Here is a 24,331-nt window from a genome sequence, read left to right on the forward strand (position 1 = left end):
GCACTAGGGAGAGAGGCACTGCCTTTCGGAGGCAGAGGAAACTCCGGCAAATCCACGCCGTCACAGGTCTGCTTCTCTCTGTGGACGGCTCATCTCTGCTTGTGTACCAGGATAATCCCACCAGTCCCGTCACCAAATTAGCCAAGGCGATGGAGGCCGGCCGCCTGCGCTTCCTCTGACCTGTCCTGTCTCCCGTGAAGCGTCTTCACTCTTGTAGACCGCTTTCACGTTAGCAGCCTTCCCACACCACACACTCAGACCTGGACTTCTTCCAGGTTTATTGGAAGATGCCTCGGTGTCTTATAGCTTCTGGAAACACGTTAGGCCTTCCTGACGTGAAACTGTGCTTGACCAGAGCGGTCCTGGGTGACACCTGAAGGGGTGAGAAGCGCCCCGGCACCTCCGCACTGGCTGTGGCAGCGGCCGGAGCCCCGCACCACTGCTGTTTCTGGAGCCCCTGCCCTGTCCTCTCCCGGCGGCAGGTGCTCTGAGGGGAGTGAAAGATCCAGAACACGTAGCTTCTGTTCCTAAAGTGCTAGTCGCCTGCTCAGAGGGATGAGGCACTAGAAATAATACCCCACACCCGACACTCCCATCAGGACACGCCTGGGCCTGCGTGACTCCCAGGAAGCAGCCATGCTGAGCGCTCCTGGCGGGTTGGGGGTGGGCAGCCCTTAGGACGGCCCCGTGGGAGGGTGACAGCAGAGCCAGCACTCGAGGCGTGCCAGCAAGGAGACAGGTGGGAGGATGGCGCCCCCAGATGACCGCGCGGGAGAGAAGCCAGCGTGCTGGGCGCGGGGGCCGGAGCTGAGGGTCTCGCCCCTGGTGACAGCCCCACCCGCTCCCTGTCCCTGCAGCGCCAACACGGTGGGCAGCTTCAACAGGCAGTGCCTGTCCTGCGACCTGGTGGACAACTGCGCCTACTTCAGCGCCTCTTTCAGCCCCAGCGCCGACTTCTTCCTGCTCAAGTGCGAAGGTGAGTTCTGCCACCGAGTGACACCTCTTTCTAAGGCGCCCCTGGGACCCGGCAGAGCTCCGCGATCCCGGGACAGGTAGGGCCGCCTAGCTGGGGATGTCGGCTCTCGCAGGAGCAGCCTTCCTGCATCACCTCTGCCAGGTGTGTTACTGGTATTTTACATCTTACAAAGGGTTGCAGCTTACCAGAGTGCTTTCTACATGCTGTGCCGGTTAACCCCAAAGTTCACCTGCATTTTCCTTAAAAAAATGTGTATCTTACACGTTGATGGACATAGGCCATCTGTAAAGGTGGTAAAACAATTTCAGAAATTCTTCAGCATATGTAAGGATTGAGATAATATAAAAGAAGATTCAGACAGGAAAAAATTCTTTTCCTACCACCGAATTCATGGATGATTTATTCCAAACTTTAGAAAGTTCTTAATCACACCAGTCAGCATATACAAAATAGTAGACTAAGTCCCATCGTGGACACAAAGAAATACCTTTGCATCTTGTCCTCATGTCTTGAAAAGATAGGAGCCCACGGAAAGGTGAGAAATAATAAATATGGTTGTAGCGAAATACATCTCAGAGAAGAGCTTGATCTACTGAGATAATCTCCAGGGGTGAGAGTACACCACAGGCAGAGACAGGCCGACACCGGAACGATTGAATCCTACGGGATTGAATCCTACGGTCCGGGTGAAGACTGAAGAATCTTTATCAGACTGCCTTTGATAACCTTTGATAGCCACTCAGTAGCTCGGGACCTCAGCCTCTTTTTATCAGCGTTGTCATCCAAAATCTCAGCCCCTCCTCACCAAGCTCAGTCCCAGACATTCTCCTAGGATAATGTGATGGGAGAGAATTGTGTGTTGGGGGGTTGGGGCGCTTCTGAAATGCAGCAGTAGCCCCCAGTCCCCTTGAAGCTCATCTTACCAGACTCCTCCTTTGCCAGCAAGACCTGTTGCCCCAGGGCATGACCTTCATGATATTACACGTTGGGGAAGTGCAGAGGTGTGTAGAGCTCTGAGATTGGGAACTGCGGTGAGCAGGCCCGCTAGGGGAAAGAGACAGCAGCCTGACAGGAGCTGCAGGGCCAGAAATCTGAAGTCTTACCTGTCGAAGGAGGAGGCCGCTTTACAGTGTAGAAGGTCGTGATAAGATACCGAAGGGGAAATTGAAGTCAATCTAAATAAGAACTTTAGAACGTCCTAGAAGGAATGGTTGGGTGGGAAAGGTGACAGAACCTCCCTCAAGGAAGGTCTCTAAACAAGGGCAGACATCACGTACCAGAAATAGGTTTAAACAGGTTTAAATATGAGGCAGAGAGTAAGCTGGGGGCCTCAAGGTCCGTGTTGTAACTGGCCGAGCCGGTCACGATTTGGATCTTGTTCTTGGGTTCTTACTAACGTTCACTAGTATTTGCTCCATCGTCATCTTTCACAGAACCCAGCCTCTTATCTATCAACAAATTCTTTCTCTGCTTCCCTTAGCTCCTGCTAAGCTCTGCAGGGTCTTCTCACTCCAGAGTTTAGTGGGAATGGCCTCGTTCTGAGGACGGCAGCCTTCTGTTGTCCAGTTTCCACAGACTCTAGCCCAGGGTTGAAATTGAAAGGTTCTCCCAGGACATCTGTGGCCCTGGGTTCAGGCAAGGAAGCTCCCATGTCCGTGCGGTGGATGTAAAAATGGCGCCCATGTTGGGAGGCCACTTGGACAGTGTGCGTGGAGATCACTGAACAGTCGTTCATGTGCAGATTTCCCATCCTGCAAGCGTTCCATCCTGAGGGAGATAACATTTCTTTCTCTGTTTGTGTCCCAGCCAGTCTGAGGATGTTTTCTCTTTATAAAGCTGCTTGTATTGTGTGGTCTCGGATATTTTGTGTGAAGAGATAGGTCCTCAGTTGTCACTGTGAAGGAAAACAGAAGCAGAGGACACGTACGGCCACGTCCCAGGTCACAGACATGACTCAGCCCCTGAGAACACCGTGATCTCAGCTTCAGAAGGATGGAGCGTCCCTCCCCACAAATGCCTGGGTCCACTAGTAACGGAACAGATTCATGGAATTTGCAGGATAGGAGACCTCAGAGACCATCTGATCTGATCTCCATCCCCTGCTCCATTTTATTAAGAAATTTAACTCTTAATTGATCATGGAGTTGCCACCTCAGGATTTTCTGAATCATTTAAAACCTATTGAAAGATTTAGCCTAGGGCTTCCCTGGTGGCACAGTGGTTGGGAGTCCGCCTGCCGATGCAGGGGACACGGGTTTGTGATCCGTTCCGGGGGGATCCCACGTGCCGCGGAGCAGCTGGGCCCGTGAGCCATGGCCGCTGAGCCTGCGCGTCCGGAGCCTGTGCTCCGCAACGGGAGGGGCCGCGGCAGGGAGAGGCCCGCGTACCGCAAAAAAAAAAGATTTAGCCTGTTGCCTCTTAAGATAAACATAAACTAGCCCTCTTTCCTACAAAACTGCTCTTTAAAATTTTTTCTATTAATAACCTATTTTCTGGCTAATGTAACTTGTATGCCCAAATCAACCTTTCCCCTAAAACCTAATCAAAACCTCATTTTTAAAAAGGGATTTTCTAAAAACACGTAAATTTACAAAGACCGCAGAATGGATGAGGTGACTGAAGCAGCCAGCTTTACGGTTTACGGCTGTGGCCTGGACACAGTTACAGCAGTAAGTGCCTTAGCGCACCCTGAATTCAAATCCTGATCCTGCGGTGAGAGCTGAGCGGACACCCAGTTCACACCGTAGGCACTGGGGGTAACAGCCACTGGGGATGCGAGGGTGGGTTTAATGACACTTCAAAGGAGAAGTGATTACACACCCGGTTGGATTGCTTGGGGTGTTTTGTTGGTGAAGAAGCCTTGAGGAAAGCTTCAGATAAAGGTGTGGGTAGGGTCAGAATGTGAAACGCAGCCCAGGGGGGCAAAAGTGCAAGTGAGAAGAAAAGTGAGAAACGGCAGAGGTCGTCGTGTGGAGGGGTCTTTGCAGCCTGCGAATCGCGGTCACTTCGTGGATGCATGCATGTAAGAGGCCGATTTACGATCCAAAAAGAATTTTATTTTCCCACATTTCTCAGTAGATATAAACGTAGACCCCAACGTGTAGCTCACAGCAACGTTTATTAAACTTGTCCCCTCCTGTTTATTTCTCTCACGTCCCAAAGCTGCTCTGAGACTGTTGAAAGCCTTGGACCACTGTTTCACTTCTCCTCCTCCTGCAGGACTTTATCGTGGGTATTAACCTGGCCTCTCAGATGCAACCAGAATAACAGCAACAACAAGAATCCCTCCTTTTTAGGCTGAGGGAAAATGTAGGGGCAACTGGACGATTCTCTGTGGTCAGTTAGGGAAAGGAAAATCTGTGAGTGCTCCCGAACTCAAAATTGTTTGGCCCGTCATGAAGGGAACTACAGATATTCGGCTTGGGCAGAGATTATGGTCAAAGGATTTAATAACTAGGGCAAGGTGGACCCCAACCAGCTGAAACAGAGGCCCAGTCAGAGCAGGCCCACAGCGCATTAGGACATAAGGGCTAGGTATCATAGCAGATGTGAAATTGTGACAGCCCTGTGTAAACTTAGTCCTTCCTCCTCCTTCCCGTGGACCTTCTGTTATGATCGTTTCTGGTAGGTTTATCTGATGTGGACCTGTCCCCTTAGCGTACACTGTACTGCTCAGTGTTGTAACGTCGTCATAGTGGATTATAGCTCATCAACTGCTTGCAGTCGGTACTTCTGTTTAATTAGACCTCTGGTGTATTGTTTTTCTCTTCATGTCCAGTTGCTCTGCTGTAGTATGTCTTGTCCTTCCTCATCACTGTAGCGTTTCATTTAGTCTTATCATCATGTACTTTCTTCTCTAATTTTTCATTAACATTTCTTCTGTGGTTTCTTAAAGCTTGCCACTTTTATATTTTTTTATAATTTTCAAGTTCGTAATTTTTATTAAGTATGCGACCACTTAAAAATACATACATTATTTTTATACCTTTGCACACTGCTAGATTAAACATAGATTAAAATAGAATATAGGTAAGTAAAGACTCGGAAATGTTTGTAATGCTCATATCCACTCATTACGTAGCCAGATCCCATCTATCTGTGTCAGTATTTGTATCTAAACGGCATGGTTTTAGGTGATCCAGATACTTGCATAAGAGACACGTGTAAACCATATTCAGTAGAACCTCGTGGAAACTCACTTACCTATTTAATATAGAGGTTTAGGTTCCTTTCCAGATCTCTGGGGTCTGGCAGTGAAGCCAGCTGCATCCAAAAGATTGTATTATGACGTAACATTTTATAATGAAATCATATCTATTCTGGGGTATACCAGTAAGCCGTTGTTTACATGCCTAGTTGGTCTCAATGACCCTGGGAGATGGGTAACAGAAATACTTAATATTTGTCCAGCTTCTTATGATTTGAAAAGTACATTCTTATGGTATAATACTTGACGTTCATATTCCCTTTTTTTTTTTGAAGCTTTGAAATGCATTTTTTTTTTTTTGGAGTACCGTTGATTTACAATGTTGTGTTAGTTTCAGGTGTACAGCAAAGTGAATCCATTCTTTTTCAGATTCTTTACAAAACAGAAACAGACTCACAGATCTCGAAATCAAACTTACGGTTACCAGAGGGGGAACGTGGGGTGAAGTGATAAATTAGGAGATTGGGATGAACATATACACAGTACTTTACCTAAAATAGATAACTAACAGGGAACTTTACTGAATATTCTGTGATAACATATTCCCATTTCTGACACCTTGCAATTTTTACTCTTATCACAAACAGACCTCCTTAGAGTTCCCTAAACTCAGTGTTCCCCAGTTCCATGCTTTTTTGTCTCTGACTGCCTGATGAACTCCCGTACATCCTCCAGGGTTCCTCTCAGGCAAGGGTTGATTTTTATCCCCTCCCAGGAGGGTTGAACTGGCAGCGGTGAGCTCGCCCGGGCAGCGTGGATGTGACTGTGGGTTCACCCTGAGACCGGGGCCTGGGACAGACGCTTGACTCCTCAGCTGTTGGGGTTGCCTGCGTCAGAAGCCTGGGACCCGCACCCTCCAGTCCTGGAAAAGCCCAATCTTATCGCTAAAGAGAAATGCACTCACCTTCTGTGTGGGTTTCCTGGGGCTGCCGCGACTGCGTGGCCTGAAGCAACAGAAAGTGATTCTCTCACAGCCCTGGAGGTGGAGTCTGAAAGCGGGTTGTGTGCTGCGGGGCCTCCCCCATCCTAGCGGCAGCCCCTCCCTGCGCCTGCCTCCAGACCCTCTCCTCGCAAGGACACCAGTCACGGGGCTCCCAAACCCCGAGTGGCCTCCTCTTAACTTGGTCACATTTACAAATAATTGGTTACAGTTTCTTCCAAGTAGGGTCTTGTCCACAGGCGCTGGGGGTTAGGACTTCACCACATCTTTAGGGGGACACAACTTAACTCACAGTGACTCCCCCCACCTGAGACCCATATCACCTTCTCAAATAAGAAAGAGAGGACAGAAAACTATTGCTGTTCTTCTCGGGGATGCAGAACCAAGGGCAGCCACGGTAGGCTGTGTGCCAGAGACCATTCTTAACGCTTTTACCACGTTCCAGAAGGCAGGAGAGGGTCCCCTGGAAAGTCGTGGGGTGCAGATGGTGTCTTTGCAAGGCAACTCTGACATGTTAGAGGAGGAAGACGGCTCCAGTGTCCATTTCCTCCAGGAAGTCTTCTTCCAGGTCATCGGGCGAAATAAATCCTCACGTTTCATGGAGCTGTGAAAAGTGGTTGGCTTTTCTCCTCCCCAAGTAAACTCGACCCTGAACAACTGAGTCAGAGCACGTGAACTCGTGAGTTTTCACGATCACAGCCTCTGTGTGGAGAAGTGGACTTTCCTCTTCAAACTGAAGCCCAGGAACACGATTCATTTCCCTATAGGTTTGTCAGGAGGACTCCACCATCCCCGTTTCTGGGAAACAGCTAAACACCACCAGGAAAACGGGCCCCGTGTGTGAATCAGGTGTGTGCAGCTTCATCCGAAACATTTTTTATATTTTTAAAAATAAATAAATGAACATCGTTTTCTTGGAACAAACGCGAGAACTAGAACATTCCTTCCCACTCTGAGTGAGGAAACAACCTGCAGTGGTGACTCGTGCTGCAGACTGAGCGTCCCCTCCCCCTGTGAAACCCTGGTGTAGCAGCTGCTCTTAAGGTCACCGCGTCAGCGGCCTCGTTTATCAAGACAGGCTTCTCCATCCTGAAGTCGAATTGAAACAGAATAGGACCCAAGCTGCTAATAAAGTGAATGACTGTGTCCCGATTACTGCCCTTACTATTAAGTTCTCCCGGGGGCCTCTACCATTGCCAGGTTTGCTGCCATCAAGAAACATGGAAAGGATGGTGACGGGGGGCAATGAAGTCAGAGTCCGAAGGCCTGGGCTGGACTCAAGGCTCTGCCTGGCTCTGTGACTTGGGCGTGACAGTTAAGCTTGCTAAATGCTCCGTTTCCTCATCTGGAAAATCGGGAATAACTACTATTTCATCAAGTCAGGAGGATTAATCAAGAGAATGCATGTAAAGAGCTTAGCCTGGTGTCTGATACATAGCAAATGCCTAATAAATGTTGACTAAGGTTGTGATCACAGCTTCCATCACCACCATCATCACCTTAGCAGTCAATTAAGAATGTCTTAGATATTTACTGGCTACTAACTCAGGATCCAGGGCTTGGGGCTGAGGCTGCAGAGGGTTAGCTTCCACGAAATTAAGTCACATCCCTTACTTAGTGCCTCCAAATGAACAGACTCCCTCATCCCTCACAAGGTGGAGCTGGGAGCCCTGGGTCTGCGCTCACACTAGCAGGGTAGAAGGTTCCAGAAGGGAGCATGGCTGCCGCAGTCTCGGAGCATTAACCAACCATCGGGTAGGCGTGGCAGTGAAGCGGCTGGTGACTTCAGGGGTGGCTCTGCCTAAGGGGCCTCCACAGCTGGGTCTTGGCAGTGTTAGGAAGTAACCACATTTTCCCCTTTTCTTTGATATTTCCTCTTTCCGTGCCATGTCCCCTCTCTGCCTTTACTCCTTCAGACACCCAGTGCTGCCAGCCGCCCCGGCCGCATCCTGCCCTTGGGAACCATAATTAAGTGGGAAAACGCACGCGGCTGTGCGTCTGCGCCGCGTGAGTGCACCTGGAGTCTTGTTCTTAAGGGAGCAGCGGAGGAGGCCGGGTGGAAAATCAGAGTCAGTCTCGCAGCCCAGCTCCCCTTGCCTGGAAGCTGGTGGCCGTGGCACAGTGGATGAGAAGGATTCAGAGGCCAGGTCAAGGTTCGGTGAGAAAGAGTGTCGTCAACAATTGATGCGTCACATGTGCCTCGTGCAGCAGTGAGGGGGGAGGGATGCCCACGTGCCATGCACCTGTCACGTGTGGTGTCATCCCCTGAAAGAAGTGAGTACGCCCCTCTTGAGGAAACTGACGTGGGACATATTTGGAGGTTGAGATCCATCCTGAGCTCACCTTGTCCTACAGAATGAAGTAAAGCACATTTTCGTACAGGGCGCTACCGTCTTAAAGCATTGTGGTCGGGGAGGTGAAAGAGACAACACATCATTTCAGAGAACAGAAATGTGCATTTGTGAAGGAACAGTCGTGGAGACCCCATGACTGGAAGGAACAGAAGTGGCTACGATCCTGACACCACCACAGAAGGTCTCCTGAGGGAAGGCTGCTGCCCAAAACTTCCGATTGAAGGACAGCTCTGTCTGTCGTGCATCTTTTGGATGGGGGAAAAGAAAGACCCAGATCCCTCCAAAGAGACCTGGGGAAACACTGGTTCACACTCACTCCTACAGTGTACGGCTAAGCAGGTGTCCCCTATGTCCTGACCCAACGTAGGAATTATATATGCTGTTTCTGTTCAGGTTAGTTCAAATCACTCACACCAACTATAAACGAGGAGCCTCAAAGCTAAATAATAGTAACAACATAATGCTAACGATACATAACAGTTATCATTATAAAGAATATAATAAATAAGTAATGTTAATAATAAATACTCTGCATCATTGAGGAAAGTCTGTTAATTAGCTTCAGACATGTAGGCTGATAGCAAGTCTCAACAACAGGATGTGAAAGGGGAAAACAAATGGTTTGGTTCTGCAAACTACCTAATCCTCTAGACATCTCTTAATCCAAGTTTCCAAGGCATTAACCTGGGCTGCCCTTTTTAATTGTGGGTTTGTGAAGGTGAATGTTTGCAACTGGGTTTGAAACTCCTTGGAGCATTGCTTGTGTGTCTGAGAGTGAGACCATCTGTTCGATCTCTCAGACATTTGGAGCTACTTCCTTTGAGGTCGCAGGTTCCAAGAACAAGGAGAGGGATTCTCGAGGCAGGTGATCTCACGAGCATCATTACACGGGTGCTTTGGAAGACGCTGTACTCTTCAGTAGATGCTGCCAGCCCCCAAGCATACCCTCCGTAGGAGCCCTGTTGCTCCCTGATAACAGCCAAAGGAACAGAACTTCTCACTTGCCCAGGTAGCACTTCCCTGTCACCCAGCAAGCGTCTGAACTGGGCTGGTGCCTGATGCCAGCAAACTTCTCTGCAAAATGGAGGTCATATCCTGGTAGTGTGCTGCTTGAGATGTCCACGAAAAATAGATAATGTTACTTGAGGCAGCAGCAGTGCCCCTAGACCCATGCACTGCTCTCCTCCTGCACCCTGACTCTAGGTGGTAACAGCCCTTACTCGCCAGTCTGCCTTCAGGGTCTCCCTCTGACCAGTCCACTTCCCTCCCGAGTACCAGACCCTCCTTCCTAAAGATGATTTCTCTGCCGAATGTCTTCCTGGGCACATACATTTCTCTCTTTTCTAAGTAAGATGGTAGAAGAAACATAACAGTAAAAAATAAATGACTCCCCTGGGCCACCGAAAAGGAGACCATCAATGGAACAGGATATGGAAGGATTTTTGAAAAGTAAATATAAATGGACCACATTGAAAATGAAAGCCAACGACTAGGATATGTGGCATGATTGGTGAAAGACACGGTTACCAAAACATTAAAAATAAAGTTTGTTTTCCCAGAATTCAGATCAGATCGGAGGCGACAGAGGATGGGAGCTGAAGGTCATCATGGACTAAGAAAGCCTCATTTACGGGGCTGAGAGGGGACGCCCAGCCCCTGCTCCGTATTTGCCCTGGACAGTTAAAGAGGCGCTTGGCCGTGGGGGTCTCCCGGAGTGGACACTGGCCGGAGCAGGAAGTGGGGCTGTGCCTTGAGTGGCCTCAAAGACAAGGAGCCCAAGCGCTAAGGATGGCGGCTAACTGCTGCCTCTGCCTACCCCCAGGACCTGGCATCACTGGCCCCCCACCCACCATCAGGACCCGGCATCACTGGGCCCCTGCCCACCCCTGGGATCCGGCATCAGCATTGTAGTGTCTGTGACCACCGTGAGGGCGTGCACTCCTGAACAGGACCCTCCCCGCCACATGGCAGCAGCCAACCAGAGATCACTGAGACACAAATGTGAAAGGGAGGCCTCAGACTGAACATCAGAAACAGAAATCCCAGGAGAAACATTCGCACGATCACTTCTATTTACTGCTGTAACTCTCACTGGAAATGTCCTCAAAGAGTTCCTAGAAGGTGCCACGTTGATAATCCAAAAACAGGCCACTGGCAGAAATGTAGACAGACTGCTGGAGATTTAACAAAATGTTTACCAAGGTATTTTTTTTAAGTTTCGAAAGAAGAACTAAGTCGATGGCGTAAGCATGTGCCCCGGTTTCCCCAACAAGAGCCTGAGATGATGCCTCCTGAAGACCAGTGGAGGCCATGTCACTGTTGTTAGTGCCCCTCCCTTCACTCTCAGAAGTGTCCCTGTTTGGGCAAAATTATTAGCAGGACACCATCAAATAGTAACCTGGAAACTCCAGCAGAAGGATTTCCCAGAAGGCCTTCTCTTTCACACATCTGCTAAAGGGTTACTCTCCAAAATAAGTACCTGTGTCGATCTTATGGGCTGTGCATTAAGTCCATGAGACTGTTGGCTGCCAGAAAGCTTAGAGGGAAATCTATAGCCCATGTGGGTAGGGCTTTGCAGCACACGTTTGTTATTCTAGCTGTTTCCTGAATTTCTCTCTGTCTTTTTTCTTGTCTTTATTTTTACATTGTTCTGCTTTTCTCATCCACTCTTTTTATGCTTATTTTTATCTATGCATTTATATCTTTCCTATCTGCCTTAAATCCTGTTTGTCTCAGGACCCAGGGCAGATGGACAGAAAACAGGTGAAAGGGGAGTGATCGACCAGTTGAGTGGCAGATGGAAACATCAAACGGCTCCTTCACATAGCATCCAAGGCTGTCCTCGGCCTGGCCCCACCGTACTTACCCCACCTGTAGAGCACTACTCCTGGGTTAGAGCATTTCAAACACTTGGCAGCACAACCATTTTCCAAGCGAAATGGTAAAGGAACTAATACAAGACATAAAAATGATGTCTTATTAGCATTAAAAGTTCAGAAGCATAGCGTGTGCTTTTCAGTTGAATCAAAGAAGGCAGTAAGACTATTCTGATGAATACAGAATGTGCATAATATAAGTTAGGGAATGCAGGTAAAAGTTACAGCCTTTCATTAATTACCTTCAACATCCATGAAATTAACCAAACCTTCAGAACCACTGCTGCCCTTCTTTTAGGGCCACTGTTGGAATAAATGGCTTAGGTTTTTCTGTCATGTCAATACCTATAAAGCTCTCTACCTAAACCTTCGAGGCCTGTTAAATATCTTACACAACCTCCAAGGTCCAACCCGTGAACTTCCTCTATCACACCCTCTCCCTCCTCGGGGCTCTGAGAGCATTTTTTGCCTCTCTTATCTTTTGTAACTTCTACCCCTCACTTCTAGGCGCCAAGCTCACCAAGGCAGGGCCTGTTTGATTGGCATCTACACAGCAGCCTCATAACGGACTGAATATTGATACATGAACGTTCACCGAGCGCCAGCAATGTGCCAGGGCTCTGACATGCGCCCGGTGTGTTCTGGAGGCCTGGAGACCCAGCCCAAGGCCCGAGGGAGCGGAGCTGTGAAAGCGTTCCTCCCACACTTCCTGCACAGCTGCCCACTGATGGGCCCAGTGCCCCCTCCCCCGCCCCCAGGTGCTGGTCAGTTTTCCTCACAGTGCATCTCACACCTGCTGATATTCATGTGTTTCCAGTGCCTGTCTCACCCAGGGATGTCAGCTCTGTGTGGAACTTTCTATTCCCCACCACTTTGATCCCAGTTTCTAGAACATTGCCTGCACACAGCGGGTCCTCAACAAATAAGTATTAATAGTTTTTGAAGGAATGAATAAAATCGACCTCAAAATGCTACACTTTGGGGCCAATATAGACTGAGCTTAAAGTCACAGTTATACCTTAGAACTTCCTAGAAAAGAAGCTAATTCACATGCCCTTGTAGGGTGCCATAAATGCTACCTCACGTGATCTAGAAAACCAAAATATTCTTTAAAACATTATCTCCTGCCATCACACACGCATACTTTTGTATGCTTACAAGATGCAGAACACTATGAACACTGATTTAATTTTTTTAGACAAATGTTGTAAACGAAGAAAGATGGTCAAAGTCAAAAAAAATAATGTAATATGCCATTTTAAATCATATGTTTAGGAGATTGGCCTAAATGAGTTTTCTAACTGAATATAGATCTTCTGGCAGACTTGACATGTTTCTTCTCTTTTGCCTCAGAGGGAAGCCCTGGGGCCTGTGGGTAAAGTTCAGGAAACAATGTTTCAACTTCATATAAAGAAAACGCCAGAGAGTTAGGAGCGTCACGACGTGGTTGTAACTGTAGGTGTGACGTATGTACACACGGTGGCCTTTGAAGCTTCCGTCCCAGGAGTTCTCCAGGTGGAAACTAGCTAACCGGTAAGAGATGTATCAGGAGGGTCCCTGTGGCTTTTGGGGACTAGGTGACCTAGGATCCTTGCCCTAGTAGGAATCTCTGGTTGTTCTTTTCCGATGCCGACCCAATAGAGCAATTTTAGGGACCATCCCAGGATCCAGGCAGATTTGACACCTTCTCCAGACACCTGGGGTCTCTGGCCACATACAGTGGTGCTTATTTGAATAATGAAAAACTGAACACACTGAGAGATCCTAACATACATTCTAAGTCACCACCAAATCTGTGGGGTCAGTGAAGTCAGAATGTAGTATTTGGCTAGATGTACTGGGTTGCCTTTTTTGGAAGCATGATGGTGGCCAGGTAAGGGGGTGTGGCGTCTCTTTCACAGACCCTCCGGTAGCCAGTGAGCCCTGGCGCTGCGTGCCCTGGCCGTCTACAGTAAGCTGTACTCTGCTGCCTTTGCCGCAGCTCACAATGCCTTAGGTAGGACTTGACTGCTCTTTGGTTGTGGCAGAGCCTGATTTCATAATCTGCATCACTTTTCAAAAAGGACACTTGGAAAATACCAGTTTTGTTTTTCCACTTAGCGGTTACTGGTGAAAATTTAGTTTTTTAGATGCATGTAAGGGAGCATTTCTTCTGGACTAAAGGAATCTTCTTCTTAAACAAACACTGCTGGCATATTTTGGTCAACAGTAAAACATCCATCCATGTCCTCTACCCATGCTTGAATAGTAGGTGACTTTTTGTTAAAACCAGGGAACATCATCTTATTGCCTAGCACAAATGAATTACAAGAATTAGATTGGAAATGTCTAGCTAGCTCTTAACAAAAGTTTCCATTTTAGACAAGGAGACATAAAAAGAAGTGATCCCAAACTTATTGATGCTAATGGAGAAGAAAAGGAATAAGGGAAAATCAGATGCTTCTGTAGCCAGGCATGTCTTCTTCTCCCAAACCTCGCTGTTTAAGAGAACGTGGACAAACGCAAGGCTTAGTGGGGAAGGAAGGGATGTGAATGAGTGGACACCACTTCGTGTATTATAATGGGGAGCAGAGGGGGGACACAGACGAGAACAGACGCTGCTCGGCCCTAGTCAGTTGTCCCCTTTCAGAAACTGTTATCTTCCGGTATTTCAACCCAAGTTCAGAATCCATATTTTTATATAAATATCTGATTTCTAAATGTTGGAAACCAACTAAAATTTGAAACAGTTTTCTTTTGGCTAAATAAAACATTTGCAGGCCACATCTGGCGCACTGGTGACCAGTTTGTGATGTCCTGGTAGCGATGCGCTGGATTGTCAAAGGTAATTTCTTGTTTCGTGGTCCTGCTTATAAACTGCCCACTTGGTTATCTTGAAATAACCAAAGCTTAAGTAGGCAGAGGGAGCTGTGACAGAGGTGGAAATGTTTCAGTCTCAAGGATCCATCCCTGGATACTCATGAATCCACATACTTTTTGTGTGTGTGTGTGATTATGGAACTATGCTTTTTTTTTCTTCTTTTATAACATCTTTATTGGAGTATAATTGCTTTACAATGGTGTGTTAGTTTCTGCTTTATAACAAAGTGAATCAGTTATACATATACACATGTTCCCATATCTCTTCCCTTCTGCGTCTCCTTCCCTTCCACCCTCCCTATCCCACCCCTCTAGGCGGTCACAAACCACCTAGCTGATCTCCCTGTGCTATGCGGCTGCTTCCCACTAGCTATGTTTTACGTTTGGTAGTGTATATATGTCCATGCCACTCTCGCACTTTGTCCCAGCTTACCCTTCCCACTCCCTGTATCCTCAAGTCCATTCTCTAGTAGGTCTGCATCTTTATTCCCATCTTGCCCCTAGGTTCTTCTGAGGATTTTCTTTCTTTTTTTTTTTTTTAGATTCCATATATATGTGTTAGCATACGGTATTTGTTTTTCTTTTTCTGACTTACTTCACACTGTATGACAGTCTCTAGGTCCATCCACCTCACTACAGATAACTCAGTTTCATTCCTTTTTATGGCTGAGTAATATTCCACTGTATATATGTGCCACATCTTCTTTATCCATTCATCTGTTGATGGACACTTAGGTTGCTTCCATGTCCTGGCTATTGTAAATAGAGCTGCAATGAACATTTTGGTACATGACTCTTTTTGAACTATGGTGTTCTGAGGGTATATGCCCAGTAGTGGGATTGCTGGGTCGTATGGTAGTTCTATTTGTAGTTTTTTAAGGAACCTCCATACTGTTCTCCATAGTGGCTGTATCAATTTACATTCCCACCAACAGTGCACGAGTGTTCCCTTTTCTCCACACCCTCTCCAGCATTTATCGTTTGTAGATTTTTTGATGATGGCTATTCTGACTGGTGTGAGATGATATCTCATTGTAGTTTTGATTTGCATTTCTCTAACGATTAATGATGTTGAGCATTCTTTCACGTGTTTGTTGGCAATCTGTATTTCTTCTTTGGAGAAATGTCTATATAGGTCTTCTGCCCATTTTTGGATTGGGTTGTTTGTTTTGTTATTATTGAGCTGCATGAGCTGCTTGTAAATTTTGGAGATTAATCCTTTGTTAGTTGCTTCATTTGCAAATATTTTCTTGCATTCTGAGGGTTGTCTTTTGGTCTTGTTTATGGCTTCCTTTGCGTGCAAAAGCTTTTAAGTTACAGTAGGTCCCATTTGTTTATTTTTATTTCCATTTCTCTAGGAGGTGGGTCAAAAAGGATCTTACTGTGATTTATGTCATAGAGTGTTCTGCCTATGTTTTCCTCTAAGAGTTTGATAGTGTCTGGCCTTACATTTAGGTCTTTAATCCATTTTGAGTTTATTTTAGTGTATGGTGTTAGGGAGTGATCTAATTTCATACTTTTACATGTACCTGTCCAATTTTCCCAGCACCACTTATTGAAGAGGCTGTCTTTTCTCCACTGTATATTCTTGCCTCCTTTATCAAAGTTAAGGTGGCCATATGTGCATGGGTTTATCTCTGGGCTTTCTGTCCTGTTCCATTGATCTGTATTTCTGTTTTTGTGCCAGTACCATACTGTCTTGATTACTGTAGCTTTATAGTATAGTCTGAAGTCAGGGAGCCTGATTGCTCCAGCTCCGTTTTTTGTTCTCAAGATTGCTTTGGCTATTTGGGGTCTTTGGGTTTCCATACAAATTGTGAAACCTTTTGTTCTAGTTCTGTGAAAAATGCTAATGGTAGTTTGATAGGGATCACATTGAATCTGTAGATTGCTTTGGGTAGTAGAGTCATTTTCACAATGTTGATTCTTCCAATCCAAGAACATGGTATCTCTCTCCGTCTATTTGTATCATCTTTAATTTCTTTCATCAGTGTCTTATAATTTTCTGCATACAGGTCTTTTGTCTCCTTAGGTAGGTTTATTCCTAAATATTTTATTCTTTTTGTTGCAATGGTAAATGGAGTGTTTTCTTAATTTCACTTTCAGATTTTTCATCATTAGTGTATAAGAATGCCAGAGATTTCTGTCCATTAATTCTGTATCCTGCTACTTTACCAAACTCATTGATTAGCTCTAGTAGTTTCTGGCAACATCTTTGAGATTCTCTATGTATAGTATCATGTCATCTGCAAACAGTGACAGCTTTACTTCTTCTTTTCCAATTTGGATTCCTTTTATTTCTTTTTCTTCTCTGATTTCTGCGGCTAAAACATCCAAAACTATGTTGAATAAGAGTGATGAGAGTGGACAACCTTGTCTTGTTCCTGATCTTAGTGGAAATGGTTTCAGTTTTTCACCATTGAGGACGATGTTGGGTGTGGGTTTGTCATATATGGCCTTTATTATGTTGAGGAAAGTTCCCTCTGTGCCTACTTTCTCGAGGGTTTTTATCATAAATGGGTGTTAAATTTTGTTGAAAGCTTTTTCTGCATCTATTGAGATGATCATATGGTTTTTCTCCTTCGATTTGTTAATATGGTGTATCACGTTGATTGATTTGCGTATATTGAAGAATCCTTGCATTCCTGGGATAAACCCCTCTTGATCATACTGTATGATCCTTTTAATGTGCTGTTGGATTCTGTTTGCCAGTATTTTCTTGAGGATTTTTGCATCTATGTTCATCAGTGATATTGGCCTGTAGTTTTCTTTCTTTGTGACATCTCTGTCGGGTTTTGGTATCAGGGTGATGGTGGCCTCGTAGAATGAGTTTGGGAGTGTTCTTCCCTCTGCTATATTTTGGAAGAGTTCGGGAAGGATAGGTGTTAGCTCTTCTCTAAATGTTTGATAGAATTCGCCTGTGAAGCCATCTGGTCCTGGGCTTTTGTTTGTTTGAAGATTTTTAATTACAGTTTGAATTTCAGTGCTTGTGATTGGTCTGTTTATATTTTCTATTTCTTCCTGGTTCAGTCTTGGCAGATTGTGCATTTCTAATAATTTGTCCATTTCTTCCAGGTTGTCCATTTTATTGGCATAGAGTTGCTTGTATTACTCTGTCATGAACTTTTCTATTTCTGTAGTGTCAGTTGTTACTTCTCCTTTTTTATTTCTAATTCTATTGATTTGAGTCTTCTCCCTTTTTTTCTTGAGGAGTCTGGCTAATGGTTTATCTATTTTGTTTATCTTCTCAAAGAACCACCTTTTAGTTTTATTGATCTTTGCTATTGTTTCCTTCATTTCTTTTTCATTTATTTCTGATCTGATTTTTGTGATTTCTTTCCTTCTGCTAACTTTGGGGTTTTTTTGTTCTTCTTTCTCTAATTGCTTTAGGTGCAAGGTTAGGTGGTTTATTTGAGATGTTTCCTGTTTCTTAAGGTAGGATTGTATTGCTATAAACTTCCCTCTTAGAAGTGCTTTTGCTGCATCCCATAGGTTTTGGGTCGTCGTGTCTCCATTGTCATTTGTTTCTAGGTATTTTTTGATTTCCTCTTTGATTTCTTCAGTGATCACTTCGTTATTAAGTACTGTATTGTTTAGCCTCCATGTGTTTGTATTTTTTACAGATCTTTTCCTGTAATTGATATCTAGTCTCATAGCGTTGTGGTCAGAAAAGATACTTGATATGATTTCAATTTTCTTAAATTTACCAAGGCTAGGTTTGTGACCCAAGATATGGTCTATCCTGGAGAATGTTCTATGACCACTTGAGAAAAGTGTGTATTCTGTTGTTTTTGGATGGAATGTCGTATAAATATCAGTTAAGTCCATCTTGTTTAAATATCATTTAAAGCTTGTGTTTCCTTATTTATTTTCATTTTGGATGATCTGTCCATTGGTGAAAGTGGGGTGTTAAAGTCCCCTACTATGAATGTGTTACTGTCGATTTCCCCTTTTATGGCTGTTAGCATTTGCCTTATGTATTGAGGTGCTCCTATGTTGGGTGCATAAATATTTACAATTGTTATATCTTCTTCTTGGATTGATCCCTTGATCATTATGTAGTGTCCTTCTTTGTCTCTTGTAATAGTCTTTATTTTAAAGTCTGTTTTTTCTGATATGAGAATTGCTACTCCAGCTTTCTTCTGATTTCCATTTGCATGGAATATTTTTCCATCCCCTCACTTTCAGTCTGTATGTGTCCCTAGGTCTGAAGTAGGTCTCTTATAGACAGCATATATATGGGTCTTGTTTTTATATCCCTTCAGCCAGTCTGTGTCTTTTGTTGTGAGAATTTAGTCCATTTATATTTAAGGTAATTATTGATATGTATGTTCCTGTTCCCATTTTCTTAATTGTTTTGGGTTTATTATTGTAGGTCTTTTCCTTCTCTTGTGTGTCTTGCCTAGAGTAGTTCCTTTAGCATTTGTTGTCAAGCTGGTTTGGTGGTGCTGAACTCTCTCAGCTTTTGCTTGTCTGTAAAGGTTTTAATTTCTCCATCAAATCTGAATGAGATCCTTGCTGGGTAGAGTAATTTTGGTTGCAGGTTTTTCTCCTTCATCACTTTAAATATGTCCTGCCAGTCCCTTCTGGCTTGCAGAGTTTCTGCTGAAAGATCAGCTGTTAACCTTATGGGGATTCCTTTGTGTGTTATTTGTTGTTTTTCCCTTGCTGCTTTTAATATTTTTTCTTTGTATTTAATTTTTGATAGTTTGATTAATATGTATCTTTGCGTGTTTCTCCTTGGATTTATCCTGTATGGAACTCTCTGTGCTTCCTAGACTTGATTAACTATTTCCTTTCCCATATTAGGGAAGTTTTCAACTATAATCTCTTCAAATATTTTCTCAGTCCCTTTCTTTTTCTCTTCTTGTTCTAGGACCCCTGTAATTCAAATGTTGGTGCGTTTAATGTTGTCTCAGAGGTCTCTGAGACTGTCCTCAGTTCTTTTCATTCTTTTTTCTTTATTCTGCTCTGCAGTAGTTATTTCCACTATTTTATCTTCCAGGTCACTTATCCATTCTTCTGCCTCAGTTATCCTGCTATTGATCCCATCTAGAGTGTTTTTAATTTCATTTATTGTGTTGTTCATCGTTGCTTGTTTTCTCTTTAGTTCTTCTAAGTCCTTCTTAAATGTTTCTTGCATTTTGTCTATTCTATTTCCAAGATTTTGGATCATCTTTACTATCATTATTCTGAATTCTTTTTCAGGTAGACTGCCTATTTCCTCTTCATTTGTTTGGTCTGGTGGGTTTTTATCTTGCTCCTTCATCTGCTGTGTGTTTTTCTGTCTTCTCATTTTGGTTATCTTAGTGTGTTTGGGGTCTCCTTTTCGCAGGCTGCAGGTTCGTAGTTCCCGTTGCTTTTGGTGTCTGTCCCCAGTGGCTAAGGTTGCCTCATTGGGTTGTGTAGGTTTCCTGGTGGAGGGGACTAGTGCCTGTGTTCTGGTGGATGAGGCTGGATCTTGTCTTTCTGGTGGGCAGGTCCATGTCTTTTGGTGTGTTTTGGGGTGTCTGTGGCCGTATGATTTTAGGCAGCCTCTGTGCTAATGGCTGGGATTGTGTTCCTGTCTTGCTAGTTGTTTGGTATAGGGTGTCCAGCACTGTAGATTGCTAGTCATTGAGTGGAGCTGGGTCTTGGTGTTGAAATGGGTATCTCTGGGAGAGTTTTGCCATTTGATATTACGTGGAGCTGAGAGGTCTCTTGTGGACCAGTGTCCTGAAGTTGGCTCTCCCACCTCTGAGGCACAGCCCTGAGGCCTGGCTGGAGCACTAAGAGCCTGTCCTCCACAGGCCTCAGAATAAAAGGGAGAAAAAATAGAAGCAAAGAGGATAAAATAAAATAAAGGTAAAATAAACTTATTAAAATAAAAAATTATTAAGAAAAAAAATTTTTTTTAAGTAAAGGAAAGAAAGAAAAAAAAATCAGACGGTCAGAACCCTAGGACAAATGGTGAAAGCTAAGCTATACAGACAAAATCTCACACAGAAACATACACATGTGGAGATTTAATCCGCTGCTCCTGAGGCTGCTGGGAGCGATTTCTCTTTCTCTTCTTTGTTCGCACAGCTCCCGGGGCTCAGCTTTGGATGTGGCCCCGCCTCTGCATGTAGGTCACCGGAGGGCGTTTGTTCTTCGCTCAGACAGGACGGCTGGGGTTAAAGGAGCCGCTGATTCGGGGGCTCTGGCTCACTCAGGCCACGGGGAGGGAGGGGGGCGGAGTGCGGGGCGGGCCTGCGGCGGCAGAGGCCGGCGTGACGTTGCACGAGCCTGAGGCGCGCCGTGCGTTCTCCCGGGGAAGTTGTCCCTGGATCCCGGGACCCTGGCAGTGGCGGGCTGCACAGGCTCCGGAAGGGGGGTGTGGATAGTGACCTGTGCTTGCATATAGGCTTCCTGGTGGCGGCAGCAGCAGCCTTAGCGTCTCATGCCCGTCTCTGGGGTCCGCGCTGTTAGCCGCGACTCGCGTCCGTCTCTGGAGCTCCTTTAAGCGGTGCTCTGAATCCCCTCTCCTCGCGCACCAGGAAACAAAGAGGTAAGAAAAAGTCTCTTGCCTCTTCGGCAGGTCCAGACTTTTCCAGGTTTCTAGTGTGTGGACACCTTTCCTCCTTCACGGCTCCCTCCCACTGGTGCAGGGCCCGTCCCTATTCTTTTGTCTCTGTTTATTCTTTTTTCTTTTGCCCTATCCAGGTATGTGGGGAGTTTCTTGCCTTTTGGGAGGTACGAGGTCTTCTGCCAGCGTTCAGTAGGTGTTCTGTAGGAGTTGTTCCACATGTAGATGTACTTCTGATGTATTTGTGGGGAGGAATGTGATTTCCGCGTCTTACTCTTCTGCCATCTTCTCCAGCAGCCCCCCAGTACGTTTTATTCTCATCTCTAAGAGTATTTTGACTCTGCTTGTAGTTAGTTCCCAGCTATCCAGCACGGTGGAGTAGAGCAGTGGTCATATTAATAAAGTCTTCCCGTTACACCATACATGAATTACCTTCTACGACGTGAGGATATTTACCACTTATCTGCTAGCTGTAAATTAATCTTTCTATGATGCTCCAGGAAGATGGTTGGTATTGTCTATGCTTCCTGACAGTGACTTCCACATGGGTCCTTGTGAGGAAGAAAGAATGTTATCACAGAAAGGATGGTGGTGATGGTAACTTCACTTGCCCTGATTCACTATTGAGGAAACTGGGCACAGAGCTCAGTGACACAGCCAGACCACCAGCTACTTAGAGCAGAGTTGGCACCAGACCCCAAGCCATCTGACCAAGCCCGTGTCTCTGCCAGTGCCATCCTTCTGGTTAATACAGCGGCTGGTCGTTCAGAGTTCTCTGTGCTCGGTACATTGGATGCAGAGAAAGAACAAAAGAAGCAAACCTGAAGACTCACTAAGGAAAAGGTGGAAAAGAAAGATGAAAGTCACACGACTCTCACGAGCTCTGCTGTTGTTATGAACCCGAGTTGTCCAGCTTCAAAACGCATGAGACAGTGAAAGAAGACAGTGGTCTGAGCCACTCGTGCTCCCACCAGGAGATTCACATGCTAATAATGAACCAGCCAACACGGCACTGCAGTGAGGAGCGTTCATATATAAGCACACAGAACTCATAATGTCACATTCAACGTATGTCAGCTCATAATAGTTAAAAGAATGGGAGCTACACAGAATCATGTGAATTGTGGGTGATCCCAATCCTATGCCCTCTGCACTCCATGCATTGCAGGAGTTTAATAAGTATTTGATGCCTACCAAGAGAAACAAAGATTCTTATGGATGGAAAAGGTCTCTAGTAATTGTGGGTTTTTTATTTACTTTTTTATTGGAGTATAGTTGATTTACAATGTTGTATTAATTTCTGCTGTACAGCAAAGTGACTCAGCTATATGTATATATATATATATATATATATGTACATTCTTTTTTTTTAATATATTCTTTTCCATTATGGCTTATCTCTAGTAATTGTTGGGAAGAGGATTAAGTAAGTGTTGGTTTAGCTTTAGAAAAAGTCTGTCTCGGGCTTCCCTGGTGGCACAGTGGTTGAGAGTCCGCCTGCCGATGCAGGTGATGCGGGTTCGTGCCCTGGTCCGGGAAGATTCCACATGCTGCAGAGCGGCTGGGCCCGTGAGCCATGGCCGCTGAGCCTGCGCGTCTGGAGCCTGTGCGTCTGGAGCCTGTGCTCCGCAACGGGAGAGGCGACAACAGTGAGAGGCCCGCGTACCGCAAAAAAAAAAAAAAGAAAAAGTCTGTCTCCTATACCAGTCTTCTTCCCTTCTAGAAATTAGACATATTTTTCTGGTCAATACTATACATTTAAAACATATGCCCTGAAACTATTAGGATGGTTGACAAATTTTCTTTGAAATTCTGACTCCCTGGACCAGTTTCCTTATTATCTTCCCAATTGTTTCATCGCGGAAGTGGCACTGGGTGGTTACTATGGGCTAAGAGAAATTCACAAGGGGAGGTGTTCATTCTCTCCCAATTCCCAGATGCTTCTTGGGGCTCCCCCGGTGTGAAAAATAAGATAAGAGCAATGTGATTGGGCTTATAAATCAAACGGGGGGCAGTAGCTGTCTTCTTCAATGTTATCCAACAACAACGAAAAAGCCAAAATTTGAAAAATGAATTAGAAAAAGGAGAAAAACTGCTTACAAAGTGCTGTCTTCAGGAAACATGAGGCCAAGTAAGTCAGCAGCTTTTTTCCCTTAATGGAGATAAAGTAGAATCGTGTACTTGAAATTGTCACATTCAAAGAAAAATGGGCAGAGATCTCTGGTTAAATGTTATATCTGCTTTTGCTCCCATTAATTTTTTTTCCTAGAAGAAGGTATTAGATGGTGTTAGACAGTTGTTGAGTAATAATACAGCACCCTAAACACATTTTTTAAAGTCATCTATTTTATACTTTGTAGCTGTCAGTCCATATGTAGTGAGACAAAATGGACATGAATATAAGAATCCATGCACACAGAATAACATCTATCATTAGACGTAACCTTTTAGTATATATGTTAAGCTATGTTGACGAGGGTTTTAAGTTTTTATTACTTGTTTCCACTTAGAATGGTAATATATACTATTTTCAATCAGTATTATGGAGAGAGAGAATGTAAAAGCCACAGTGAAATCTACCCTCTTCCAGATACACATGTATACACATTAAGATATCCACTGGGTGTTGAAATGCTAAACTAGCTCTTCCTTATCTTTTCTCATCCTATTCTGTTTCTCCTCCTTCCTTCCCGCCCCTTCCCTTGCCCCTCTCCTCCCCTTCCCCCTCCCCTCCCCTCTCCTCCCCTTTCCCCTCCCCTCTCCTCCCCTTCCCCCTCCCTTCCACACCCCTCCCCTTCCCCCTCCCCTCCCCTTGCCCCTCCCCTCTCCTCTCTTCCCCTTCCTCCTCCCCTTCCCACCCCTCCCCTTCCCCCTCCCCTCCCCACCCCTCCCCTTCCCTCCCCACCCCTCCCCTTCCCTCCCCACCCCTCCCCTTCCCCTCCCCTCCCCACCCCTCCCCTTCCCCTCCCTCCCCACCCCTCCCCTTCCCCTCCCTCCCCACCCCTCCCCTTCCCCTCCCTCCCCACCACTCCCCTTCCCCCTCCCCCTCCCCTCCCCACCCCTCCCCTTCCCCCTCCCCTCTCCACCCTTCCCCTTCCCCCTCCCCTCCTCTTCCCCCTCCCTCCCCTTCCCCCTCCCCTCCCCTTCCCCCTCCCCTCCCCTTCCCCCTCCCCTCCCCTTCCCCTCCCCACCCCTCCCCTTCCCCCTCCCCACCCCTCCCTTTCTCCCTCCCCTCTCCTCCCCTTCCCCCTCCCCTCCCCACCCCTCCCCTTCCCCGCCCCTCCCCTTCCCCTGCCCTTCCCCTCCTCTCCTTCCCCTTCCCCTCCTCTCCTTCCCCCTCCCCCTCCCTCCCCTCCCTTTCCCTCCCCTCCTTCTTCTCCCTCCCATCCTCTTCCCTTCCTTCCCTCTCCTCTCCTTCGTTTTCCGCGCCCCCCCCCCCCCCCGCTGCCTCCCTTCCTTCCCCTCCCCCTTCCCTTCCCTTGGTGACCAGTTCAGTCCTGAAGCCTTTGGCTGGGGTAGGACAAAGCAGGCTTCTGCACAGAGGAGTCATGGGTGACTCCACCTCAGCCAGG

The 24,331-nt window shown here is 46.0% G+C and overlaps 1 protein-coding gene across 2 annotated transcripts in view; it reads left to right on the forward strand.

Moving 5' to 3' along the window:
* The window catches only part of DPP6 (dipeptidyl peptidase like 6), a 778,185-nt gene that overhangs the window by 682,764 nt on the left and 71,090 nt on the right, over positions 1-24,331 (forward strand). For both annotated transcript variants that reach the window (XM_065883771.1, XM_065883772.1), the window contains exon 16: positions 858-976. In XM_065883771.1, the coding sequence (XP_065739843.1) occupies positions 858-976 (119 nt within the window). The remainder of the gene's footprint in view (positions 1-857; positions 977-24,331) is intronic.

This window comes from Phocoena phocoena, chromosome 9 (genome assembly GCF_963924675.1).
Source record: "Phocoena phocoena chromosome 9, mPhoPho1.1, whole genome shotgun sequence".
Lineage (NCBI taxonomy): Eukaryota > Metazoa > Chordata > Mammalia > Artiodactyla > Phocoenidae > Phocoena > Phocoena phocoena.